Source organism: Culicoides brevitarsis, chromosome 3 (genome assembly GCF_036172545.1).
Source record: "Culicoides brevitarsis isolate CSIRO-B50_1 chromosome 3, AGI_CSIRO_Cbre_v1, whole genome shotgun sequence".
Taxonomy (NCBI): Eukaryota; Metazoa; Arthropoda; class Insecta; order Diptera; family Ceratopogonidae; genus Culicoides; species Culicoides brevitarsis.
This window is the reverse complement of record NC_087087.1, coordinates 5,901,571-5,928,173: the sequence shown is the minus strand read 5'-3', so window position 1 is coordinate 5,928,173 and position 26,603 is coordinate 5,901,571. Positions and strand designations below refer to the sequence as shown.

General features: G+C 22.5%; 1 protein-coding gene across 1 annotated transcript in view; it reads left to right on the top strand.

Moving 5' to 3' along the window:
* LOC134834190 (inhibitory POU protein) overlaps positions 1–24,636 on the top strand; it is a 30,269-nt gene extending 5,633 nt beyond the window's left edge. Inside the window, exons 3-8 of the mRNA XM_063848767.1 lie at positions 6,693–6,749; positions 8,936–9,109; positions 22,126–22,303; positions 22,381–22,518; positions 23,328–23,559; positions 24,447–24,636. Of these exons, the coding sequence (XP_063704837.1) occupies positions 6,693–6,749; positions 8,936–9,109; positions 22,126–22,303; positions 22,381–22,518; positions 23,328–23,559; positions 24,447–24,636 (969 nt within the window). The remainder of the gene's footprint in view (positions 1–6,692; positions 6,750–8,935; positions 9,110–22,125; positions 22,304–22,380; positions 22,519–23,327; positions 23,560–24,446) is intronic.
* Positions 24,637–26,603: the final 1,967 nt, after the last annotated feature.

Here is a 26,603-nt window from a genome sequence, read left to right as displayed (position 1 = left end):
TTTGGTTTAAAAAGATTTTTCAAAAAGAAAATCTGTAAATATTTTCTAAAAGTAAATATTTGTTTAAATATTTTATAAGTAAAAAAAAAATATTTATTTATTTTATTTTTATTAATTTTATTAATTTAAATTTTTTTATTTATTTTTATTTGAAATATAAAAATTTATTCACAAACTGAAATTTATTATTAAAAATTTTGAATGTTTAAAGTCAAAAAATATTTATTTATTAATTAATAAGTTAATATTAAGTTAATTATTTTATTTAAATTATTTTTTAAATTTTAATTAATAATTTTATTTATTTATTTTTTTATATTTTCAAAAATTAATTAAAATAAAAAAAAATTGAAATAATTTTTTGTCATAAATTTAAAGTTAAATTCTAATTCTGAAAAGTTTTTACAAAATTATTTTTATTTTTAACAATTACTTAAAATTTAATTGAAATAATTAAAAAAATAAAAAAAAAAATAATGTCAAATAAACTATTTAATTTAAAATAATGTTTGAAAAATTTTTTAATAATTTTTTAAAAATAAAACTTAGAATCAGATTTTTTTAATAAAAAAAATATTTAAAATTTTTGTTTTAATTTTAAATTATTTTTTTAAATTTTATTTTAACTAATTAATTCAAATTAAATTGAATTTGATTAAAAAAATTAATTAAAACTTAAAAATTTTTTAAATAATTTTTTTATTCAAAAATCTGATTCTAAAAAAAAATTACAAAATTAATCAAAATTTAACCAATTGAAATTATTAAAAAAAAAATAAATAAAATATTTTTTTTTGAAATAACATAAATAAATAAATTAAATTAATTTTTCAACAAAATTTTTTTAATAAAAAAAAAATGAATATGAGAAATTTTAATAAATTTTGCTTAAATTTTAATTCAAATATTAGTAATTAGCTCAAAAAATAAAATTTTTAAAAGAATAGTTTAAAAAAATCTTTATTAACAAAAAAATATTTAATAAAAAAATTTATCTCAAAAATTGTCAAAATAAATTTCTTTTCATTCCCGTTAAATTTTCTCAGACCAGACAATCTCAAAAGACCAAAAATTTCTGCTCAAATCACAACAAAAATCATAAATCTTCGCTACCTTCCTATATATTTCAAAATTTCTTCCTTGTTCAATTTTTCTTCCTCATTCTTTAATGTCATTTGTCACTTTGTTTTTTGATCACATCGAACAGACATATTTCTTATATATTTCCATCTTTGATATGCAAATTTTTCCATCCTAAAAATACTTCTTTTATCTCTTGTGAATTTCTCCCGTCTTTAAAATCATGACACACGATCCCGCGAAAAACAAGGAAAAACATGTAACAACAAAAAATTAAAGCACTTATTTTTATGAATTATTTATCATTGATTTTAGACAAAAAGATTTTTTTTTGCTTTTTGTGAAATTTTATGGGGAGAAAAATTTTTTCAATCGATAAAAAAAAATTGAAAAAAAAAATAAAATCCGATTTCAATTAAAAGCCATTTACAAAAGTGCATTAATTTAATTAATTATTCATTAATTAATTTTTTTATTAAAAATAACAATTTTTGTTGAAAAAAAATTAATTTTTATAAATAAAAAAAAAAAATGTCCTCCATTAAAAGTAATAAAGCTTTCAATTTCTCTATTAGTTAATTTATTTTTAGCGAAAAACCCATAAGAAAAGTTTTTCCATGAAATAAATTAAGAACAAGAAGAGAATGGAAGGTTGATTAAATTAAGGCAATAAACTCTGTTATGGTAATAATTGAAATGCATAAATATCAAAAAAGATGTAAAAATTATTATTATTAGCTTTTGCCGTACATTTAATTGGGGAATGTTCAAACTTTATTCTTAAAGGAGGAATAATTGCGTAAGGGAAGGTTATTTACTGATGGAGAATTCGACGTAAAGTGAGATAATGGAATATTTAGTATTTTAATCAAAGAAGAAGAATAAGAAGAAAAAGAGGGACGACAGTAATAATTTCTAATTTTTCAATAAGAAAGTGCGTTAAGACAGAAGTGCTTCGATGATTTTAATGTAATTTATGAAAAATGAAGGAAATTTTTTGATCTTTTGAAGTTTATGACATTTTCTGTCAAATAAAAGTTTTTTTTAAAGATTTAAATTTAAATTGAAATATTTTTCAAAAAAAAAAAAAAAAATAAAATAAATTATTTTGCTTTTGTGATAATTTTTTTTAATTAAAATTTTTTTATTTATTTATTTTTAATAAAAAAAAAAATAATTATTCACTTTATGAAAAATAATTAAATATTAATATTAATAAAATTTATTAAAATTATTTTGATTAAATTTTATTATTTAATAATATTTAATTATTTTATTCATTTTATTAATTAAATTTTATTTAGAAATATTTGCCAAAAAAATTTAATTTAATTAATTTAAATCATTAAAAAAAAAATAAAAAAATTAATTTAAAATTTTTGTTGTGGCAATTTTTTTAATTAAAATTAGACAAATAATTCATTAAAAAAAATTAAACAGAAATAAATATTTTCACAAAAATCAATTTTTTCAATAAATTTAAACATTTTAAAAAAATAAGAATTGAATTTTTGTCAAAAATATTTTATTTTAAATAAAAAAATTAAATAATTATTATGAAATTCAAATAAAAGTTTTTGGAATTTTAATAAAAAAAAAAAATAATAAAAAAATCATTTTTTTTTTTAAATATTTCTATTTAAATTTAAATCATTTGACAAAAACTTTAATTACAAAAAATTATTAATTTTATTTAAAAATTAATTTTAAATTATATAAAAATATTAATTTTAAAAAATTAAATATTAAAACTTAAGGAATTATTTTATCAAAAAAAAAAAAAAAAAATTTTATTTTTAAAACAAAGAAGTTTTTAAATAGGTATTTTAATTTTCAGTAAAAAATTTAATTTTTATCTGTTAATTAATTGGATTTTTATATTTTTTTAAAATTTTTTTCAAATTTTCTTCAATTTTTCAACTAAAAAAATCCTTAAACTGCCAATTCCTTCTTTAAAGCTACCCACACTTTTTCATTTCTGACGTATTTCTGAACTCACACATAACCCACAAAAACAAAAATAAAGAAGCAAAAAAAGTTCATGCCAAGACATAACATCATTATGTTATACAGCGCAAAAATAACGTAACGTGACATCTTTAATATTTAATAAAGTTTACTTGTAATTTTTGAACTTTGCATATATGCAAACGTCGATATATCGTGCGCGCCGCCATATGTGACAAGCAGGATATTTTGCACAAACAAACAAAACAAAAACACATCAGCATTTCGTGCACGTTCTCTCGCCTCTCCTCGAAAATTTATGCACGAGAAATATTTCACGCAGCAAACGACAAAATGGAGAAAATGGCGAAAAGTTGCGATGACTGATGGCGAAAACTTCCACAAACTGGCACAAAAATTTCGATTCAAGTCCATCAAACAAACAAAAAAAAGCGAGTAACATCAAGAAAATCGATATCCACGCTGAATATCAAATGATCTTTTTTTTGCTTGTTTTTACCGAACAGTAATAATGGCAGAAGCAGCAGCAGCAAAAGCGAACGAAGAGAGAGAGAAAAATAAACATAATTCCCTAATGTATGCCGCTCGTTCGTCGTTCAAGCAACACATTTGTCAGTTAGTAATGCGCAATGCTGCTTTGCCACATATGAGGCTCCATTCTCGTACGCCACGGAGTTGTTCAAGGAAAAACTTAAATATGGCCCACAGGACATAAAAACATGGCATGTCTGGGTAGCGAAGCACTCATTTCTCACTAAAACGTGATAAAAATGGATAATTTTTTCCTATTAATCGGTGACGATCAAATTATGTGTGTTTCGTAACGTGGGGGCGCGCGCGAGATATAGACATAAAAGAATGTCGAATTATTATTACGAAAGAAGCGGAAAATAAATTATTCAAAAAATCAAGAACATTAATATTTATGGGGTTTTCATGAATTGCTAACGTGTTTGGTCACATATGATTTTTTTTCCTTGTCTATTGTTTGATTTTCGGGTAAAGGAATTCATTGACTTTTGACTTGTAGAAGTAATTTTTTATCACAATTTTTTTTATTTACAATTTATTAAAAATTTTCAATTTTAATTAATTTAGCTTCGAATTCAATGATTTTTCATGAAATAATTTTTAAAAAAATCAAAAGCTGAAAAGTTAGGATTTCAAAAACTGAGAAAGTTAGGTTTTGAAAAACTGAAAATTTTCGAGGTTAAGGTTAGTTCAAATTCATTAAACTGAGATACTTAGTTTTAAATTTTAGGTCTAAAAAGTAAAGATATTAAATTAAGTTCAAAATCACAGAAGCATATAAAAGCTGAAAAATTAGATTTTAGGAGCTGAAAGCTTCAAATAATTAAAAATAGATAAGAAATAAAGCAAAAATTGAGAGATTAAAAGCTAAAGAACTTAAGTTTTGAAAACTAAGAAGTTCATGCCTTAACGCTTTTCAAGAACTTAAAAATCGAGAGCTGAGGATTTTTTTATTTTCAAAATTTTAAGAAATTCAATTTACTTAATTTAATTAATTAATTTAGTTTATTAACAAAATTTTAACACTTATTCTAATTAGTATTTTTTGAAGGCCTAAAGTTTGGTTTTGAAAAGCTAAAAAAAATTAAAGAAATCGAAATCTGAAAATTTAGAGAGCTGAAAAGTTTTAGTTTTCTCAGCTTATTAAAGTATAAGTAAAAAATAATTTTTCAAGGCTTAAAAAATTGATTTTCTTAATCGAATCTTAGTTTGACATTAAAGCTGAAAATTAAAATATTGGAGCTAAAATGCTCAAAATGTAAAAATTTGAGAAATTTAAGTTAATAAATTTAAAGTTATATAGCTAAACAACTTAAGTTTTGAAAACTAAGAAGTTCTGAGAAAACCTTCTATGCTTTTAAACAACTTGAAATTCAAAAGCTGAAAAATTTTTATTTTAAAACTAAATTTTTAAACTCTTCTACTTAGTCAAATTTTTTGGAAGCCTAAAAATTTAAAGAAAACTTAAAAATTAAGAGAATTCGAAATCTGAAATAAATTCGTAAAACTAAAAAAATAAAATTATGAGAGCTGAAAAATTTTTTCTAAAAGCTTTTTCAAGGTTAAGTAAAAAGTTAGTTTTCAAGCCCTAAAAAATTGAATTTCTTAAAATTTTGAAACTTAATCTTAGATTGAAAAACAAACTTGAAAACTTTCAGAACTTCATTTTAAAGCAAAGTTTAAAGAGCTGAAAAAAAATTTTGGAGCTAAAAGTTTCAAAAAGTAAAAATTTGAAAAATCTAAGGTTAAAAATTGAAAACTAAGAAGCTAAAGAGCTTAAGTTTTAAAAACTGAGAACTTCAGAGAACTTTAAGCTCTTCAAATCACTAAAAAATTAAAACCTAAAATTAAAATTTTTAGTTTTAAAGAGCTAACAAATAAATTTTCAAAAAACGGAAAAGTTTATTTAAGAAAAAATAAATTAAAAAATTTTAATTTCACAACTTGAAGAGCTAAAAGAAAATTTCTAATTTAAAATCCTTCGTTATAAAATACTTGAACTCCTCTTCCCAAAGTAACATTACTTTCGAGTTCAATAAACCTTCAATGAACCTTTTCCTCCGTTTTTTTTTTTTAATCTAACATCTATTCATCACAAAATATCAAAAAAATTCTCGTTTTCATCACTTTTTACTGTCCTCCTCCATGTCTATTTTTCTCCAATTGTAAAAAAAAAATTGTCTTAGCCACTTACTTCTATCCCGTACACATTTTCACAAGAAACACAATAAATTTCCCCCCAATGTGTCGGGTAGTCGTCGTCATGCGTACGTCTTCTACGATTTATTTGATTCACTGAATTTTATATGCAGCGACTTGTACGAGCACCGATGATGATGATGACGACGACGACGATGATGATAATAAAGCTCCCCTCGGCAGTACACGCGCATACCGAGAAAAGTTGTGCACAAACAAACGGAAAATATGGAAATGGCGACACTCGATCAATAATATATTTTCGTGGCTTTTTATGATTGGTTGCGGGGCGGAGAAAGTAAAAAAAAAATTAAAAAAAAAATTTTTTTTCGCAAATTTCGTGTTCTATTTTTCGTGCTGCACGAAATTTGCTATTTTTAAGTTTTTTTTTTTTGAAAAATTTTTAATGTCAATTACCTGATGCAACTTTTCGACATGCATGACATAATTAGCCATGATTTGTCTGTGTCTGCGAGAAAAAGTCTCTTTGCACGTACAATTCGTTCGTCAGTGGTGAAAAAAAGTGAAAACATCATAAAATTATCACCATTAATAAATTATCAACTGAGACCTGATGCCTTGTCTGATGTCGACGACGACGACGATGGTTGTGTGGAAATGCAAGCGGCGAAAAAAAAACGAGAGAGAACTGCGAGAGAGAGTGAAGAACATATGATTTTTGTTGACTCATATCGATTTGTCTCATAAATAATTTAATGTTAAATCATATGCTCAACTTTTTTTTGTTTGTTACATTTTTTTTTGAGCTGAAAAAAAATTTAAAGGTATCTTCTAATAATCCGTGCGATAAATTCTCATCAATTAATGCCTTCTTGCTCTTTCTTGACACGATATAATTTCCTTTTTTTGTTTCCTTTGATAAATGTTGTTTCTCTCTATTTATTATATTTCAGAGTCGATTATTAGAAGATGCTTCAATTATGTGTAATTCATGGTCCCCTCGACATAATGTAAGTATAAAAACAAAAACAAAACTTGCTTTGACAAATAAATAATATAGAAAACGGACCAAATAATGATAAAAATAAAACCAATAAATATTTATTAGGCTTATAATTTATGACTGCATGGCAATAAATCTTCTTCTTTGCTTACTTTGGCTTGATGTGTTTTCGTGTTTTGGTGTCATTCAAGGTTTTTATTGTATTTTATGCGCTTCCTTTTATTATGTGCGTGTGTCGGGATAATTGTTGCTTCGAAAGGAAGAGTCCATAAAGAATTAAAGAGTTTGAAATTTTTGTAAAAAAAAAATTTAATTTTGGAAAACTTTAAAGATTTTCAAAAATTTTTTTGAATTTGATGGTTTTTAAGTTTAAAAATTGATCAAAAATTACAAAAAAATTTTTGGGAGTCTTTTTGATGGTTCTTAAGCTTGAAAATTGAAAAATAAAAAATACGTAAAAATTACGTAAAAAATACGTAATTTTTATTTTGAAAGCCCATTGGATGATTTTTAAGCTTGAAATTGATCAAAAATTACGGAAAATGTCTTTGGAAGTCTTTTTGATGGTTCTTAAGCTTGAATATTGAAAAATAAAAAATACGTAATTTTTATTTTGAAAGCCCATTTGATAATTTTTAAGCTTGGAATTGATCAAAAATTACAGAAATTTTTTTCAAAATATAATTTGAAAGTTTTAATTTAAACTTTTAAGTCAAATTAACATTCGTGAGTCGAAATCAAAATTAGTTAGTCAAGTTGAGTCGAATTCTTTTATATTTTTACATATATTATAATGTTAAAAATATTTAAATTTTTTAAAAATAATGAAAAAATAGAAATTTATTAATAAAAAATTAAATTCAACATTTGAATTAAATTCAACAAAATTTGAAAACTTTTTTACAGTCGAATTCGAAGTCGAATTGGAAATTCGTGAGTCGAATTGAAAAATTCGTAAGTCAAATTGGAAATTCGTGAGTCGAATTCGAAATTCGTAAGTCGAATTGGAAATTCGTGAGTCGAATTGGAAATTCGTGAGTCGAATTGGAAATTTGTGAGTCGAATTCGATTTAAGATACGTAATTTTTATTTTGAAAGCCTTTCTTTTAAGACCTTGAGAGCTGAGAACTTTTCAGTTTTTAAAATCTGAAAAATTTTCAAAAGTCAAATCGACGAACAAAATTAATCTAATTCCTTCTCTTACAAATTCTAACAAAAAAATTTCATTTAAAAACCAATTCCTTAAGTCATTGACTTCCTCCATGAACTTTCTTTTCACGAACTGTCAATCAATCAGAGTCGCTACTAATTATCTTCTTTTTTTCCAACTAATTCTGACCAAACCAAACTAAAAAAAAAAGTACAAAACATAAAAGAAAACCCGAACACGCTAATTTCCCGTAAAACACCTGTGCCTTCCCTCGCGTACTTTTAACGAGGATTCTACCCCAAAAAAAATCCATACGTCATCAAGCACATATGTGAACTTTTCTGAACATGCAAATAAAACTTGTACATAACGATAATTATCATTATTGCGGTCAATATTTTACTCTGCGGTCTTCAATTGAAAAAAAATACTGAATGAATGGAATATTCACACGTGACCGGAAATAGTTTATTTCCCCCTTGTGGCGAGTGAGCACTTGTTTCATGCGCTTATCTGATACCGCTGGTAAGTATGTGATTGATATTTGTGTTCAAAGTGGTTAGTTGGAAATTATTGGTTGGAATTTTATGGACTTGATTTTTTTTTCTATAGGGTTGAATGAACATAAAACGATTAATTACGATTTTTTTACGTAATATTTTTTTTTTCAAAGTTTAGTGAAAAGAAAAACTTCATAAATAAGAAATTTTTTTTCTTCATACCTCTGTATGAGCTGTATGGGTATGTGTATGAAGTATGTATGAAGAGTAGACGTCCTTATTAAAAAATGCACAGACAGCTCATAAATATTTCAAGGCAGCATCCAATATTTATGGCATTTCGTGTGCGAGCGCTCGTGTGTGTGAATTTGTTTAGTATCCTCGTCGCCATTTGTGAATATGAACGAAAATTGCTTAAAAAAGTGTCAGGTGACGTAAATTTGTTGTCATTTAACTTTTTTCTTTATGATGGATGTTTTTTTGTTTGTTTTTCCTTTTAAAATTTCCGACGGAAAATAACAAGAAAAATTTTCTTTTTTTCAGGGTGATATTTTTTCCGGTCTCAATGATGGTCTTCTTAGTCGTGCCGAAGCATTAGCAGCTGTTGACATTGGAAAGCACCAAAACAGCCATGCCCATTCCCAAATGGCTTCCCAGCTCAAACATGACGTGATGTATCATCATGGCATGGGCGGCCCGCCACAACGACCCCTACAGGTAAGAGATTCTTATCAAGCGTAATTTGTTTGAACACATCACGTGCTGCGATAAAGACATGCACGTTTTGATGATGCAAATATTTGATACTTGAACTTAATCGTCGAGGTACTTGAGATCTTAAATTGATTTCTTTGTAATTTTTTAAGTGGCTTTTTGTGTTGAAAACCCTTTCAAATTGTAACAGAAAAAAACCTGTAGAGAAAGGACATAATTTACGCCTTGTTGATGCCAAACTACATGGAAAACCAAAGCAAAAGCGTATGCATTAAATACACAAATTTATAGAGAGGGTTCAACAATAAAACGAGGGGTCCGTTTGCTCAAGTAGTAATAAAATAATTTTTAATCAGTTAGTGAGGAGTGTGTACTAATTTAAGGATGTTTTTGTTGTACAAGGGTGCGTTTTTTTTGTGTTTTTGTCGAAGGTGTTTGGAACAATTTCCGATAAATTTCCGCTTTTTATGAGATTTAACGAGGCTTGTTATCGAAATTTTATCAAAATTCTTCAAAAAAGTGTTTAAAAGGATTTTTTTGAAGATTTTAAAAGCTGAGAACTTTTTAGATTTTAAAAGCTGAGAATTTTTCAAATTTTAAAAGCTGAGAACTTTTTAGATTTTAAAAGCTAAGAAATTTTTAGATTTTAAAACTTGAGAACTTTTCAAATTTTGAAAGCGGAGACTTTTTCAGTTTTAAAACCTGAGAGCTTTTCAGTTTTAGAAAGCTGAGAACTTTTTAGATTTTAAAAGCTGAGAACTTTTTAGATTTTAAAGCTGAGAAATTTTTAAATTTTAAAGCTGAGAAATTTTTAGATTTTAAAAGCTGAGAACTTTTTAGATTTTAAAAGCTGAGAACTTTTTAGATTTTAAAAGCTGAGAACTTTTTTAATTTTAAAGCTGAGAAATTTTTAGATTTTAAAGCTGAGAAATTTTTAGATTTTAAAAGCTGAGAACTTTTTAGATTTTAAAGCTGAGATTTTAAAAGCTGAGAATTTTTCAAATTTTAAAAGCTGAGAACTTTTTAGATTTTAAAACTGAGATTTTTTAGTTTTTCAAAGCTGAGAATTTTTCAAATTTTAAAAGCTGAGAACTTTTTAGATTTTAAAAGCTGAGAAATTTTTAGATTTTAAAAGCTGAGAACTTTTTAGATTTTAAAAGCTGAGAATTTTTTAGATTTTAAAAGCTGAGAATTTTTCAAATTTTAAAAGCTGAGAAATTTTTAGATTTTAAAAGCTGAGAACTTTTTAGATTTTAAAAGCTGAGAAATTTTTAGATTTTAAAAGCTGAGAATTTTTCAAATTTTAAAAGCTGAGAACTTTTTAGATTTTAAAGCTGAGAAATTTTTAGATTTTAAAAGCTGAGAACTTTTTAGATTTTAAAAGCTGAGAACTTTTTAGATTTTAAAAGCTGAGAATTTTTTAGATTTTAAAAGCTGAGAAATTTTTAGATTTTAAAGCTGAGATTTTTTTAGTTTTTCAAAGCTGAGAATTTTTCAAATTTTAAAAGCTGAGAACTTTTTAGATTTTAAAAGCTGAGAGTTTTTTAGTTTTTCAAAGCTGAGAATTTTGATCGAAAAAATGATCAAAAATTAACTTTAGTTAAAATCCATAAAAACACTTGATGACTTTTGAACCCTTTTAAGCATCAAAAAATTGATTGACGCCCCATTAATAGCATTAACGCGTGCAAATTCCCTTAATCCTCACAAAAATTTAACGCTCATTTACGTCTTCTTTATCTCTCTCCGTGTGTCATTCTAATCGCATTTCAATTGAAAAAGTATCAAATTTTTATTGTTATTGCTTCGAATTACGTCAAACTTTTCATGCTTCATGAGAAAAAATAAAGACATCGCACCCAAGCATGGCACGACAGGAAGAGTAACGTGACACGTGTTGAATAATTTGATTGTTTTTTATGTAAATAAATTTTACACCAACGACCCTTCTGGTTGGAAAATTGATTAATTTTAATTTTATTGAGATTCGCCTTCGAGCAATTCGACAAGTTGTTGTTGTTTTTTTTTTCGGGGGATCCCGAAAGTTATTTTAATCTAATTAAAAACGAATTTTTTCACACACAAAAAAAAGTCATAAAAGGGAAAAAAATTTACCCGCATTATTGCTCGAAAATAAAAAGTCACAAAATAAACCCAAAATTGCATTGCAAAGTAACATAAAAATTTGTTTTTTCCCTTTTATTCGCTCCTCTCCGACTTTCATGAACTTCTTTATTGTATTAATACAATGAAATGCATCCCAATAGAGCAACAAAAATACAAAAGTAAACTCTATTATTATGTCTTTTTCCTCTTGTTATTGCCTCTGCCTCGTTGCAGAAAAAAAACGGTAAAATTTAGTACCGAGCAAAGGAAGAAAAAAAAAATGTACGAGACACAATTCAATTTTATTCGAAAAATATATTGCACCACAAAGGGTCTTTTCCTTCAACATTTCTTCGAGCAAACAGGAGTCATTGTTGTTTATGTGCTCAAATAGACGAAAAAATAAATTTACAACGAAAGACATTTATGGAACAAGCAAGTTGTTGTACTTTGATTGTTATTTCTTTACCTTTCTCTGCGACTCGAAGTGTGCTTTACGATTTTGTTTGTGGAAAAAATATGTTTTTAGGGGTCTTCGTCGGCATATGTTATACGAGAGAGAAAAACAACTTATCCAAATAAATATCAAAAGAAAAAAAAATAAAGAAGAAAAAAGGGAAAATAAGATTTATTTCAACATAAAAACCATATTAATATCAATTTGTCCAATTCTAGTTGTTATAAGAGGTAGTTTTCGTGTAACATGACTTTTTTCGGCATAGAAGTGGGTAGGAGCTTAAGTAGAGAAAATAGTATTAGAGAGGATAAAGTAAAGTGAAAGGCGACTATGAGGAAGGTGATTTCTCAGAGGCATATTTGATGTTTATTAAATGAAGGAATTTAATGGATTTTCAACTTTTTGAAGGTTTTTTATGGGAAAATGTTGACGAATTTTTGCTTGGTTTGGATTAATTGAAATATTTTTTTTGCTTGGTTTGGATTAATTAAAATAATTTTTTTTTTTTCTTTAAATTTAAACTATATTTTAATAATAATAAATATTATTATTATTTTTTTTTAATTTTTTTTATAAATCTTTTTTGAAATTTTGTCATTTTGTCAAAAAATTTAAATAAAAAGATTTTTTGATAAAAAAATTATTTTTTTTTTATTTAAATTTTTATTTTTAAATAAATCTTTTTATTTGAATTTTTGATAAAAATAATTATTTTATTTAAATAAAATTTTTAATTTTAAAATTTTAATATTTTTTTAAATTTACAAAATATATTTAATTACTTAAAAAAAATAAAAATAAAAATATTTTTAAAATTTGGCGAAATTGATAATTTAAAAAAAAATATTAAAGAAAAAAATTAAAAAGAAAATTTATTTAAACTTTTTTTTTATTTTATTTTATTTTTTATTTTTTAAGTAATTAAACAAATTTTGTAAATTAAAAAAAAAATAAAAATTCTAAAATTTAAAAATTTTTTAATTAAAAAATTCAAATAAAAAGATTTATTTAATAATAAAAATTTAAATAAAAAAAATAATTTTTATTTTCAAAAAATCTTTTTATTTAATTTAATTTTTTGACAAAAAAAAATTATTTAAATAAAATAATTCAAAGGAAAATCTTTTCAAAATTTTACAATATTTTTTTATCTTAAAAACATCAAGTTGATGTTGAAAAAAAAAAATTTTCAAAATTATTAAAAAAATTGAAAATAAAAAAAACCTTCCTTCAGACTTTAACATTCATTTGATGAGATACTTACCAATGTAAAGAATTTTTTTCTATTTTTCTAAAATTTTCCATTATAGGAAAATTCCAACTATGTCAAAAGTTAAAACCAATTTATCGATCAACTCTTCAAATAAATCATCCCCGCCTGCAAATAAAACCTTAACTTAATAAATATTGATTTTTTTCCCGTGATATATTTCACTTCACTTCGCATCATAAAAACTGATCATATCAAAAATTTAATGGCACGCGTTGAAAAGTTTGACCCATAAAACCTGTCTGTCTGATTCATGGCGGGCCTCATGTCGCGTCTCAAATTGACTGAAAGGATTTCACTTTGTTAAAACATCACATTTGATTACCGACAACATGAAATCGAACCTTTTTTGCTTTTGTTCAATTACAGAATCCAATCAGCTTACGACGAATCATGTTTTAATGTCCATTCGAAGGAAAATGCTCAAAATTCTATTAGGAGGATCAAGCTAATGGAGTGAATGCCTTAATACACTTACCTCCTACTCACACACACACAAAATTTTCCCGGAATAAATCTCTTTGAGTGCAAATTTCGTATGTTGCGTAGCTTCTTAAATTTATTCGTCCACTTTTAGGTAAAATAGGCTTAAAATTGCCTATTGTATTATGATGATGATGATAAAAAAACATTCTGGGCTGTAAGAGAGCAAGAGAGTGGATACATTAACAATAAGTGAACATGAATAATCTCTTTTGCTTTTAAGTGTTTTCTAATTTCACTTTGTTCCTTGCCAACCCTAATTTTTGCATATACCGTAAAGTTGATAATTTTAAGAGGACTTATAAATATTTTCTTTTAACAAGAAATAAGAAGTTAAAATTTTTTTTAAAAATTTTTAATTTTTTGAAAAAAATTTTGATTTTTTTTAATTATTGAAATTATTAAAATAAAATAAAATTATTTTTTTAATTAAAAAATTATAATTTAAAAAAATATTTTAATTTATTTTTAAAAATTAATAAAATTAAAAATTATTTTTTAATAAAAAATAAATTTGTTTTATTATTTATTTAATTTATTTTATATATTTTTTTATAATTTATTATATTATTTTATTATAAAATTTTTTTTAAACATTTTTTTTTTAAATTCTTAAAAAAATATTTAACTGATTTTTTTTTAAATTTTAACTAATTTTGAGTTTTCTTAATAAAAAAAATGAAAATATTAAAATAAATTTATTTTTTATTTAAAAAATTATTTTCAAAATTATTTTAAAAATTTTTTAATTTTTAAAAATTAATAATTATTTTTTAAAAAAAAAATTAAAAAAATTTATTTTAAATTTTATAAAAATTTAAAAATTTTTTAAAAATTTTTTGTTTTAAAAATAAAAAATAAAAAATTTTTTTGAAATTTTAACTATTAATTAATTTGGTAAAAAATAAATTTATTTTATTATTTTTAATTTAATTTATTTTATTTTTTTTTATATTTTTTAAATTTTTATTTTATTATTTTTGTTAAATTATTTTTAATAAATTTTTATTAGATTCAAATAAATGTTCTTAACCTCAAAATTATTTTTTTTTGTTCCATTTTAATTTTAAGATTTTTTTTCTCTTCGAATTATTTACTTTACGGTATATTACCGAACAAAATTCAACAAATGAATGAATGGAAAAAGCAGATTATTTAATAATATTATACAAGCATGGTAATCCCTTTTATGTGATATTCAATACGATGCCTTTATCATAATACCCTCCAACAGACTCGATGTAATGAGAAAATATAAAACGTGAAAAGTGAAGAAGATGATCTTTTTAACCTTTGCTTAATGCACTGTAAAAATGTTTTATAAACATAGCAGTGAAATATTTTTTTTTGCAGGTATTTAGCATCAGATGACACCAGCGCCCTGCTCGACGAATGATACAACTAAAAAAAAGAGGGAAAAAACCTCATATTTGATTTAAATGTTTTCAAATTTAATGCTTGAGGATTTTTTTTTTGTCTTGTTCATTTTTTATCATCAAACAAAAAAAAAAATAAAAAAAACAGCCATCCACAAACACACATATGGATGCCATGGATGGAAATATCTCTCTATATTTTTTTTATTTCGAAAAAGCTCATAAATAATTTATAATGCTTAGTTTATTAATGATTCAAATTAAGGTATATATATGCTCAGTTGGGTATTTTATCTATCTGAAAAATGAATGAGTACAAATAACGTAACCTATATGTGTGAACTTGATGCATATAAATGTGTCTCGTGTCACACAGACGACAGGCTTTCGTCGTTCGTCGTCAATGTCGTCGTCGTCGCATGTTTTTACGATACACTTATTAATGATTTACATCCATCCATCTATTCTGCACGAAGCATCGAAGGCATCTACAGTGGTAAAAAAAAGGACGATGACGACACGACGGAAAAAAAACTGCAATTTTAATAACGAACGATGTATTTTTATATTTATACGAAAAAAAAGTAGAGAATTTTTTACCGGCATTATCTCATTATTAATGAGGTTGTGAAAGTAAATTGACGGTAACACGTTCGTTTCGTGGAAAGAGAAAAATAGGTCAAATGCATTGACGGAATGTGTGTCGGAGGTCGTTGATTTTGAATTTTTTCAAAGGAAATTCGGGAGAAAAAATTTCGTAGATGGAATTTTTGTTAATGAAATTTGAAAAAGATGTTTAACTTTTCCTGAAAATTGAACTTTTTTTTCGTAATTAGTCAAAAATGTCAAAAAGTCGTCTTTAAAGTCATGTAAAAGTATAAATTTGCTTGGTTTGGATTAATTGAAATAATTTTTTGCTTGGTTTGGATTAATTGGAATGATTTTTCTAAAATTATTAAAAAATTAATAAATTATTTTTAATAAAAAAAAATTAAAAAATTTTAAAAAAATATAAAAAAATATTTAAAAAAATTAAAAAAATATATATAAAAAAAATATTTAAAAAAAATATTAAAAAAAAATAAATAAAAAAATATTTTTGGGCGAATACAATATAAATAAATTTGGTAAAATATAAATTTATTTAATTAAATTTAATTAATTTAATTTAATTAAATTTATTTATTTAAATATATTTTTTTTTATTTAATTTATTTTATTCGGGAGAAATTCGGAAATTCGGGAGAAAAATTTTCGTGGATAGATTTTTTGTTAATGAAATTTTAGAAATAAGTTTAACTTTTCCTGAAAATTGAACTTTTTTTTCGTAATTAGTCAAAAATGTCAAAAAGTCGTCTTTAAAGTCATGTGAAAGTATAAATTTGCTTGGCTTGGATTAATTGGAAAAAAAAATTTGCTTGGTTTTGATTAATTGGAAAATTTTTTTGCTTGGTTTGGATTAATTATTTCATTTAATGGAACTCCAATATTTCCATTTTTTATAAGAATTTATTATTTTTCCTCCTTTGATGTTTTAAGCCTTGATCCTTTTGATGGAACTCTTTAAGTAAAGATCAATTCCTTCTGAAAATAAAATTTTTTTAATCTTTTGAACCAAATGAACAATACTTACCATAAAACCAGTCCTTGATCCTCCCACAAAACATCATCTGTCGAAATCTGTTCATATCTTGATAACCCCTTAAGCTTCCTCATCAACTTCCATTAAATCATTTCTCGTTATCTGTAACATTACGAATTATTACCATATGTACTTCAAGTTCATTCCGTGATCCAACTAATATTCGAATAGAGACAAGATAAAATCATATTTTCACCATATGCAGCAATATTTTGATTTATTTTTTTTCTTTCTAAAAAAAGTGCAAAAAACGATCTTTATCGCTACAAATAAGTACCTAAGTTGAAGTAGTGAATAGTTGTTAACAACATCAACACGAAGCAATGTACCATCTGTTCGATTGTTTTTAAATTATCATCGGCAATAAAAAGAGGCAATGTTGTTACTTTAATGCCGGTATCATGTACAGAAAAATTAGTACAAATTGTTTTTTTTTTTACTTTTATGATTATTCCTTGTTACCCTCTCCCCCTATGCTTTTATTTAAATAATATTCATTGCGTAAAATGTTTTCTAATTCTCTTGTGATTACCGATGTATAATGTGCATGAAAAACCGGAGGAGAGACATCAGAAGTGTATCATAATATAATAAATAAACAAAAACAAGTTAACAATAATTTTGATGGGAGTTGGTTGGTAGTGAGAAGAGATTTTACGCTTGTAGAAAAGGGAATTGATTTCAATAATTTTTTCTTTGAATTTTTTTTTAATGTTATTTAAAAAAGAAATTATTAAAAATTTTTTCCTATATAATTTCATTAAATACTAAATAAAAAAAAATAATTTTTTTCAAAAAAAATTTTCAAAGCAGTTTTTAAATTTTGAAAAAAAAAAATTAAATGAATTAAAAAGTTCAATTTAACATAAATTTTTGAATATTTTTTAACAAAATATTTTTAAATTGTAAAATGCATTTCATTTTTTTTTTAATTTCAAAAAATTAAAAAAAATATTTTAAAAAATTTATGGTAATTTATTTTATTTTAAATTTTAAAAATACTTCGAAGCAAACATAATTTTTTTTATAATTTAATTTTTTTGGTTTTATACACCATTTTAGAAGAAAAAATTGAACCAATTTAAAATCTAAATTAAAAAGATTAATTTTTTAAAATAATAAAAAATATTTTTAGATAATTCTTGGAAATGCAATAATCCGTTATTTTTTAAAATTTTCTAAAAATATTTACGTAAAAAATTTTGAATTTTTAACAAAATTTCGAATAATTTTAAATTTTTAACAAAATTTTTAAGAAAAAATTATTTTAATTTTTGGTTTTATACAACATTTTAGAAAAAAAAAGTTTAACCACAATAAAAATAAATAAAAATTTTAAAAAATTTGTTCAAAATAAATGAATTATTTTTTGTAATTTTAATCCAATTTAAAAAAAATATTTTAATTTAATTAAATAAAAAAATATATATATATCATTTTTTTTTTTCAAGCAAATTAACTTATATAAGAAATAAAATTAATTAAAACTTAAAAAGTTAATATTTGAATATTTTTAAAAATTTTTATTATAAATGACGCTATAAAAATTTCGATGAAGTTCAAATGAAATTTTTTAATTAAAAAAAAAATTTGATATATTATATAATATAATATAATATTATATAATATATTTGATATAAAATTTTATTTTAATACATTTTCGTAGAAATTAGAATTAATATTTTAATTTAAAATTTTTAAAATAAAAAAATTACAAACATAAAAATTAGAAAATGTTAAAAAATAAAATTTAATTAAAAAAAATATTTTAAAATTATTTCATGAAAATTTTTAAATAATTTAAAAATCAAAGTTTTTTTTTTTTAAAATTTTATACTTTTTTTTAAAATAAATAATTTTTAAAAATTAATAAATGTCAAAACGTCACAACAATAAAGAATTGATGTAAAAATAACAACAACAAAGTAAATTTAGACCTGAAAGCCCAACTAAAATAAACAAATTTAAAACTTCACTTCTAAAAACAAACCCCGCGAAATCTCCTTTAAATTCCCTTCTCACAAAGCACACAAATTCAATCGATTCTGAACATATTGATACATTCCCCGAAGTAAAATGTATCTAAAAACGACAACGATACCCTTTCTCTGCTGCATCTCTACCGGTTTTACGCAAAATTGCAACTTACCATTGATGAGGGATCTGATGTAATTTCATGGGCGTTCCAAATTTATCACGACGACTCGACAACGACGACGAAAAAAAAGAAACAAGTGAAACTTAATAAAAGGTTCCCTTTTGCATTAGCATTAACATTTATTAAACAAGTGTATCAAAAATCCATTTATATTGCCGAGGAATACAATTATGCGGTATATTCATGAGAAGTCGTTGTCTCGTTTTCATCCCCTTATGGTTTTACTGCTAATAACATTAACTGCACATATTTTTATTACATGTTTTCCCCTCATGTCATTTTTTTTCGTGTTCATACAGCGGTGATGGTGTGCATGATATGATTTATTATTATTATCTCATTTTTGATACTTTTTTTTCGAAATAAAAGTCAAACAACTTGGAGAAAAGGAACCCACTCGAAAATCCATTAACCGAAATAATTAGTTCGTTTATTCATCTCTGAAGCGACACACAAACAAATATTAGCAATTGATTAAATCTCGTTCTGTAGACATTCGCTTTGAACTCCTGCTCTCGATAAATACCGAACAAAACGTTGTCGAAATCGAGACAAAGGGACTCGAAAATTTTGTTTACATTTTGTTATAAATGTTACTCTATTATGCTTCGCTAAAGTACACTAAATATTTGCAAAACAAGTTACTTCTCGAAATTCTTCCAAAAGGGAAAATTTGCTTTGGCAGCAGTTCGTAGCATATGTTATTATCAAAACAAAACAAAAAAACAACAAAAAAAAATATTGTTATATAAATGTATGGTTTGCTCAGTATTTAAATATAGATTTCGAAATATTCGAGCGCGACATCAAATTAAAGGCCGAGTAATTATGGGCTGTAAATGTAGTTGAAGTGTTTGTCAGGCAGAATGATAATTGTCAATGTACAAGTTGGAATGAAATGTGAACAGAAAATAATGGTTTTTTTTCACGGGGTTTTGTTGGAAGGTAATTTTGTGAAAAAAAAGGAAATGTGGTTTTGTGGGTAATTTTCAGTGTTTGGGTATTACGAAGCGTTTTTAGTTTTTGTCCTGTTTCGTTAAAAAAATAATTTTTAGTTGAATGATTTTTTTTCTCTTAGGCCATTAAATTTAATTTTTTCACTTTATGTCGCCCCCCCCTTTTTAAGATTTTTTTGATTGAAAAACGATAATTTTTGTTTAAATTTAAAATTATTTTATATTTAACTTGCTTTAAAATTTTATCTATCAAAAATTTGATTTTTTGAGTCAATAAATTTTTTATTATTCTCAATTTTTATTTTGTGAAATTAAAAAAAATTTTGACTTAAAAACTTTAATAAAAGTTTATTTTAATCAATTTATGTTTTTAGTAAAAAATGAATTTTTTTTATCGTGGCTTAAAATTAAATTTAATTTTATAAAATATTATTTTTTATAAATTTAACATTTATTGCTACTGAAAATAATTTAATTACTAATTTTTTTGAGCCTCGAATTAAAAAAATAGTATATTTGATTTTTTCTGAATATTTTTTTTTTTTAATTTATTTTTTTTTTGCCTTTATATATTTATAAAAATATATTTAGTTTGATAATTTCTTTTGGCAATTTAAATATCCACAATATTGTTAAAAACTGAAAATAAAAAAATAAGAAAAAATGAAATTTTATTTCATATCCTTAATTTTTTATTAATTAAAATTAATTTAAAAAAAAAAATAAATAAAATAAAAAAATTTTTAATTATTTTTATATTATTTTTCATATTTACCTATTTTAATTTTAAAAAAAATATTAAATATTAATTTACAAAATATTTTTAATAATCATTTTATTTTCTTTTATTTTTTATTTGCTTAAAAATTAAATAAATATTGTATTATTATTTTTTTTTAAATAAACATAAATTAAAGTTTAAAAATATAATAATGTATTATAATGTATTTAAAAAAATAAATTATTTCGAAAATTAAAATTAAATTAAAGTTAAATTAATTGATAAACTAATTAAATGGAGCAATTTGATTTTTTTAATTTTTTTTTATTTTTTTTAAATTAATTTAATCTATAAACATATTTTTTATTTTTTAAATAAATAATTAAATTATTTTATTTTTTTAAAACAGAAATATTTATTAAATAAAATTTTTACAAATATTATTTAATAAATATTTCGGTTAAAAAAATTAATTAAATTATTTATTTAAAAAATAAAAAAATTAATTAATAAAATTTATATATCTTATCCTTTTAAGATTTTTTTAAAAATTTTTTAAATTAAATTTTTTTCTACATTATAAAATATTTTTACTTTGAGTAAAATATCTATAAAAATATTTGTATAAAAAAACCTCTTTCAAAACAAATTTTCCTTTAATTCCTGTTTTTTTTGTTTTGATTCCTTTTTTCCCAAACGATGACCAAATAAACAAAAAAAAAACGTGTCACCTTTCCAAATAAAGCTGTCCAAATAAACAAGACAATTAATCAAACCCCAAAAAGTAAGACACAAAACCCACTTTTACAAAATAATTAAGACAACGAAACGAGAGATCATCATAATTTGTAGAAACAGTTCAATTATTTGCATCATCAATTATCCTAATATGACAGGATATTAATTAAAGATATTGCTCAACATTTGTCTTCCTTACATTTTTCAACCTACCTTCGCTTCGCTGTGAAAATCATAAGAAGGACACATAAATCAGTATGAAAAATTACATTAAAACTCTCAAAAATGAATTATGTTGAGCAATTTTCACCCTTTTCAACTGATTAATTTGCTCGTTTCTCTAATTTGACACGATGTACTTAATGAAATGCATTTTTTTTAATGAATTAGAATTTTTCACTTGGATTTTTATGATTAATGAATGTCATCAAAGAGTCTCTTTTAATTTTTTTATAAAAAAAAAAAAATAAAAAAATTACTCTAATAAAAAATAATTGAATTAAAGCTCAAAGTTAAATATCTTCAATTATATTTTTTTTTGTTTGGTAAAAAAATAACAAAAAAAATTAACTTACCCACTTCTTTTGTTGAAAAAAAAAATATTTTTCCTCCTCTGGATGAAAAATCCGACCAAAATCAAATTAAAACATAATTTAACAATGTAAATATACAAGAGAAGTTTGCCTGAAGGCGTGAAGCGTTCTCGTGAAATATGTTTGTCTAATTTTGCTGCAATGAAAGAAATGAAATAAAATTAGAGGGCAATAGTTTTTTTCTTTTGAAGGGGATTTTTTTTTTAATTTTTTAAATATTTGTTAATTTTTTACTCAATTTTCGACCTTTTTAAGGTCCTTTGAGTGAAATAAAAATATAAAAAAAAATTGTCACAATTTTATTTCTGAAGAAAAAAAATTTAAGTCATTGAAATACTTCCAAGAAGTAAAAATTTTTGAATAAATTAAATAAATTAACGCCCTCGGATATTTGACTTTCCATGCAAATAGAAAAATATTTTCATTTCTTGATTAAAAAAAAAAATTAAATTCGCACAAAAAAACTAAATATAAGGCACTAATACGAGTCATCTTAAAAAGGGCATGAATTTATTGCAGATGCACCACACAATGGACAGTCTCGATATGCTGGATCCCTCGGGTTCGATGACAACGCTCGCTCCCATGTCCGATACGCCAATTACGTCGTCGCATCATCAGCTGCACGGATCGTATCACAGTATGAACCACATGATGGGACATCATCACGGAGGACCGTTAGCGGGACATACGCCGGGTAAGTTTTTTTAAAGATGAATTTTTAAATTTTTTTTTGAGGCATGCTAATGATTTTTGTTAATTTTTTTCATTTAGAAACTGCACTTTTAGGATCTCATCATTCGGCGATGGCAGCTGCTGTTGCGGCGGCGGGTTTGCATCCCGATACAGATACGGATCCGAGAGAGTTGGAGGCGTTTGCTGAAAAGTTTAAACAAAGGAGAATAAAATTAGGTAAGATCTTAAGTAAGTAATTGTTTTTTTTTGGTTGAATTTTTTTTATGGGTCAGGAGAATTTTATTTAAAAAAATAATTTAAAAATTAAATAAATAAAATAAAAAATTATAAAAAATATAATAAAATTTTTAATTTTAAAAAATTATTTTTAATTTAAAATTTTTTTATTTAAAAATTTAAAATAAAAAATTAATATCAAATAATAAATTAATTGTAAAAAAATATTTTTAAATTTTTAATTTTTAATTTTTTATTTTTAATTTTAATTAATTTTATTTTATTAAAATTTTTTTATTAATTTTTTTAAATTTAAAAAAAAATTTTTTAAAAATTTTAAATTTTAATTTAAAAAAAAATTATTTTTTTTTTTAATTAAATAAATTTTAATTAAATTTTTATTTTAAATTTTATTTTTTATAAAATTAATTTTTTTCATTTATTATTTTATTAAATTAAATTTTTATAAAATTTTATAATTTTGAAAATTTTTTAACATTTTAACTTAAAATTTTATCAAAATTTCATATTTGAAAAAAAAATTTTCATTTTAACATGAAAAAAATTAAAATTTTTAAATTAAATTTAAAATTGAAAAAATTTTCATATTTTTCACAAAATTAAATTTTATAATTATTATTTTCTTTAATTTTAAAACAAAAAATTTTTGAATCAAAATTTAAATTATTTTTCCTGAACTCACTTTTTCTATAATTTTCATCCAATTATTTAATTTCAGAAGAAAATTCATTAAAAACACTTAAAAACAACTCACTTTTCTTCGTTTTTCTTTCTTTTTTTCAAAGCAGGTGTGACGCAAGCGGATGTCGGCAAGGCACTTGCTAACCTCAAGTTACCTGGCGTAGGTGCCCTGTCCCAAAGTACAATTTGCCGTTTCGAGAGTTTAACGCTGTCGCACAACAACATGATTGCCCTCAAGCCAATCTTGCAAGCGTGGCTCGAGGAAGCGGAGGCGCAAGCAAAAAATAAGCGACGAGATCCAGATGCGCCTTCCGTGCTGCCCGCTGGAGAGAAGAAAAGGTAGAATAAGTTCTGGAATTGAAATTATTTAGCATTTTGTGGTGTTTTCACGTGTTTTTTATTTTAAAAAATTCTTTTTTATTTTAAAAAATCATTTTTTTTGTTTAAAAAAAATATATTTAAAAAAAATAATTGTTAAAAAAATTATTTTATTTAATTTAAAAAAAAATAATTTTATTTTATTTTGCAAAAAAAAAAAATTATTTCATTTTTTTAAAAAATATTTAAAATTAAATTTTTAAAATAATTTTTAAAAATTAATTCTTTTTTAAATTAAAATTGATTAAAATTTGATTTAAAAAAATTTTTATTAAAATAAAAAAAAATTCTTAAAATTTTTATATTTAAAAAAATTAAAAATTTAAATTTAATAAAATTTTAAAAAATTAGTTAAATTTCATTTTAAAAAAATATTAGAAAATTAATTTAATTTATTAATAAAAAAAAATAGTTTATTAAAGAAAATAAGCAGGAAAATAAGAGAAAAAGTCTCGTTAATTTTTTTTGTATTTTTATTTAATTTTTTGTTGTTGTAATTCGTTCATGTAGCGCATTTAATGATGTTTTTATTGCTTTCGTCAAATTAATTTAATATTATTTCACTCTCCTCACCTTTCCTGACTTTTGTTTTGTTTTTTTTTTGTTTCTCTTTTTTTTGTGTCCCTCATTCACAGTTAGACACAAAATTGGTGCATTATTAATGTTGTTGTTTTCGTGCCATTTTCCGTTCAATTTTCTTCTGTTATTTTTTTTTTTTTCGTTTTCGTGTGTATGCGTGGTGATAATTGGCTTTTTTCCATCAAAAAAAAAAAGAAAAACAAAAAAAAATTTCAATTTCATTAGAACACAAAAAATAATCAGTAATCTATATCGAGTCTTTTTTCAAGAAAAAGGACTTCCATTGCCGCACCTGAAAAACGGTCGTTAGAAGCATATTTTGCCGTCCAACCTCGCCCATCCGGAGAGAAAATTGCAGCCATCGCCGAGAAGCTGGATCTGAAGAAGAACGTGGTGCGCGTGTGGTTTTGCAATCAGCGACAAAAACAGAAACGAATGAAATTTGCCGCGCAACATTGACAGGTTAACGGCATGTTTCCGCAAGGTTTAGTTGGTAACAATAACGGATTTGGTTATTAGACTCTAAAAAATAATTGGAAAAAAATTAAAAAAAAAATTGAAAAATTATTTTAAAAAAATTAGAAAAAAAAATTAAATCGTGCAATATATTTTTAAAAAACAAAAAAAAAATTAGACAACCATTCAATCACATATCAAAAAAAAAAAAATAATTATTTAAAAAAAAATAAAAATTGGTTAATTATTTATTTATGATTTTTATTCCACAGCTTATGTTATATTATTAATTTCCTGTATTTGTATATAAAAAATAATTAATTAATCATATTAATTGAAAAAAGGTGTAAAAAGCAATAAAACCAAAAAACTGATAAAAATCGATGATTAGTTTTATATAAATTGAAAAAAAACGAATGTTATGTAAGAAAAAATTTTCTTGTTTTATTATTGTCAAATAAATAATAAATAAAAACAATAGAAAACTTTCCACAAACTAACTAAATATACATAGACATCATCAACTAAAGTAAAATTTTGTGTAAAAAAAATATTTCATGAATGATTAATTTTTCTGGAGTGTATTTATCACACAAACACATCATTAAAATACATATCTTATTATTATTATGATTATATCATCATCATTATATTATTATTATTATTATCACCATTACAGAAAATTGTAAATGACGACACTCTTGTAATAAATAAATTAATAAAGACATATAAATCATAGGAAAATGTACAAGGCTTCTACACAAAATACAAAACAAACAGGTTACTTAATAAATTAAATAATAATCATCATCAGCAGAGAAAATTTTAACACATGAAAATGAATAAATAAATAAAAAAGGAATCAAGGGACTTTTTGGCCCTAAAATTTGTAATAAATAAAGATTAATAGTAATTATAATTAAAACATAAAATTTTGAATATTTTCTGGATAGATTCTGAACATAATACTAAATAGATGTAAATGCAGGTGACACAAGAATCGAATAAATAAATAAATAAAAATTTAATAATTAATAATAATAATGATGATTTTTTATTTTATTTATTTATTTTTTTTTATTTTTGTCAATAAATGTTAAAAAATATAGTTAAATCAAATATTTAATAATATTATTTGTGTAATTTATTAAATATTAAAAAAAAAATACAAAAATCTACATAATTATTAGTTTATAAGTAACTATATATATTTACTTAGCGATAAATAAATTAATTATATTAAAAAAATAATATTAATATAAAAAATAATAAATACAAAAAAAAAATAAAGAAAAAAAAATAATTAAAAAAACAAGATGAAAATATTAGTTTAGGATAAATTATAAATATAACTATTAATGATAAATTACTTGATATTTATGACATAAATAAATAATAAAAGAAATAAATAAATTGAGTAAAAATCTTGTAAAGTGATAGAATTTAAGGTAAAAAAAAACAAAACGTATCAAGAAAAATTGATTAAAAATAAAAAGACGTAGAAAATAAAAATTTTGTTGTTTTATTTGAGATTCTTTCATTAATTGTCTAAAATTATTTAAAAAAATTTTAAATATTTTTCAAATAATTTTTTTTATCAATAATGAGGTAAGTTAAAAATTATTTTAATTTTTTTTAAAATTAAATCGATAAAAATATTTAAATTAATTTTTATTTAATATTAATTATTTATTAATTAAAAATATTTAAATTATTTATTTTAATTTTCTATTATTTATAAAAAAATATTTAAAAATTTTTATTAAAAATTTTAAAAAATTAATAAATTTTTAAAAATTAAATAAATTTTTTAATAAAAAATTATTATTTTTTTTTTTATTTTTTTATTAAAATTTATAAATTTTTTTTATTTTTGTTGAAAAATTTTTATAATATTTTAAATTTAAATAAAAAATTTAAAATTAATTAAAAAAAATTTAAAATTCATATTTTTAGTTTTTCTTGAATAT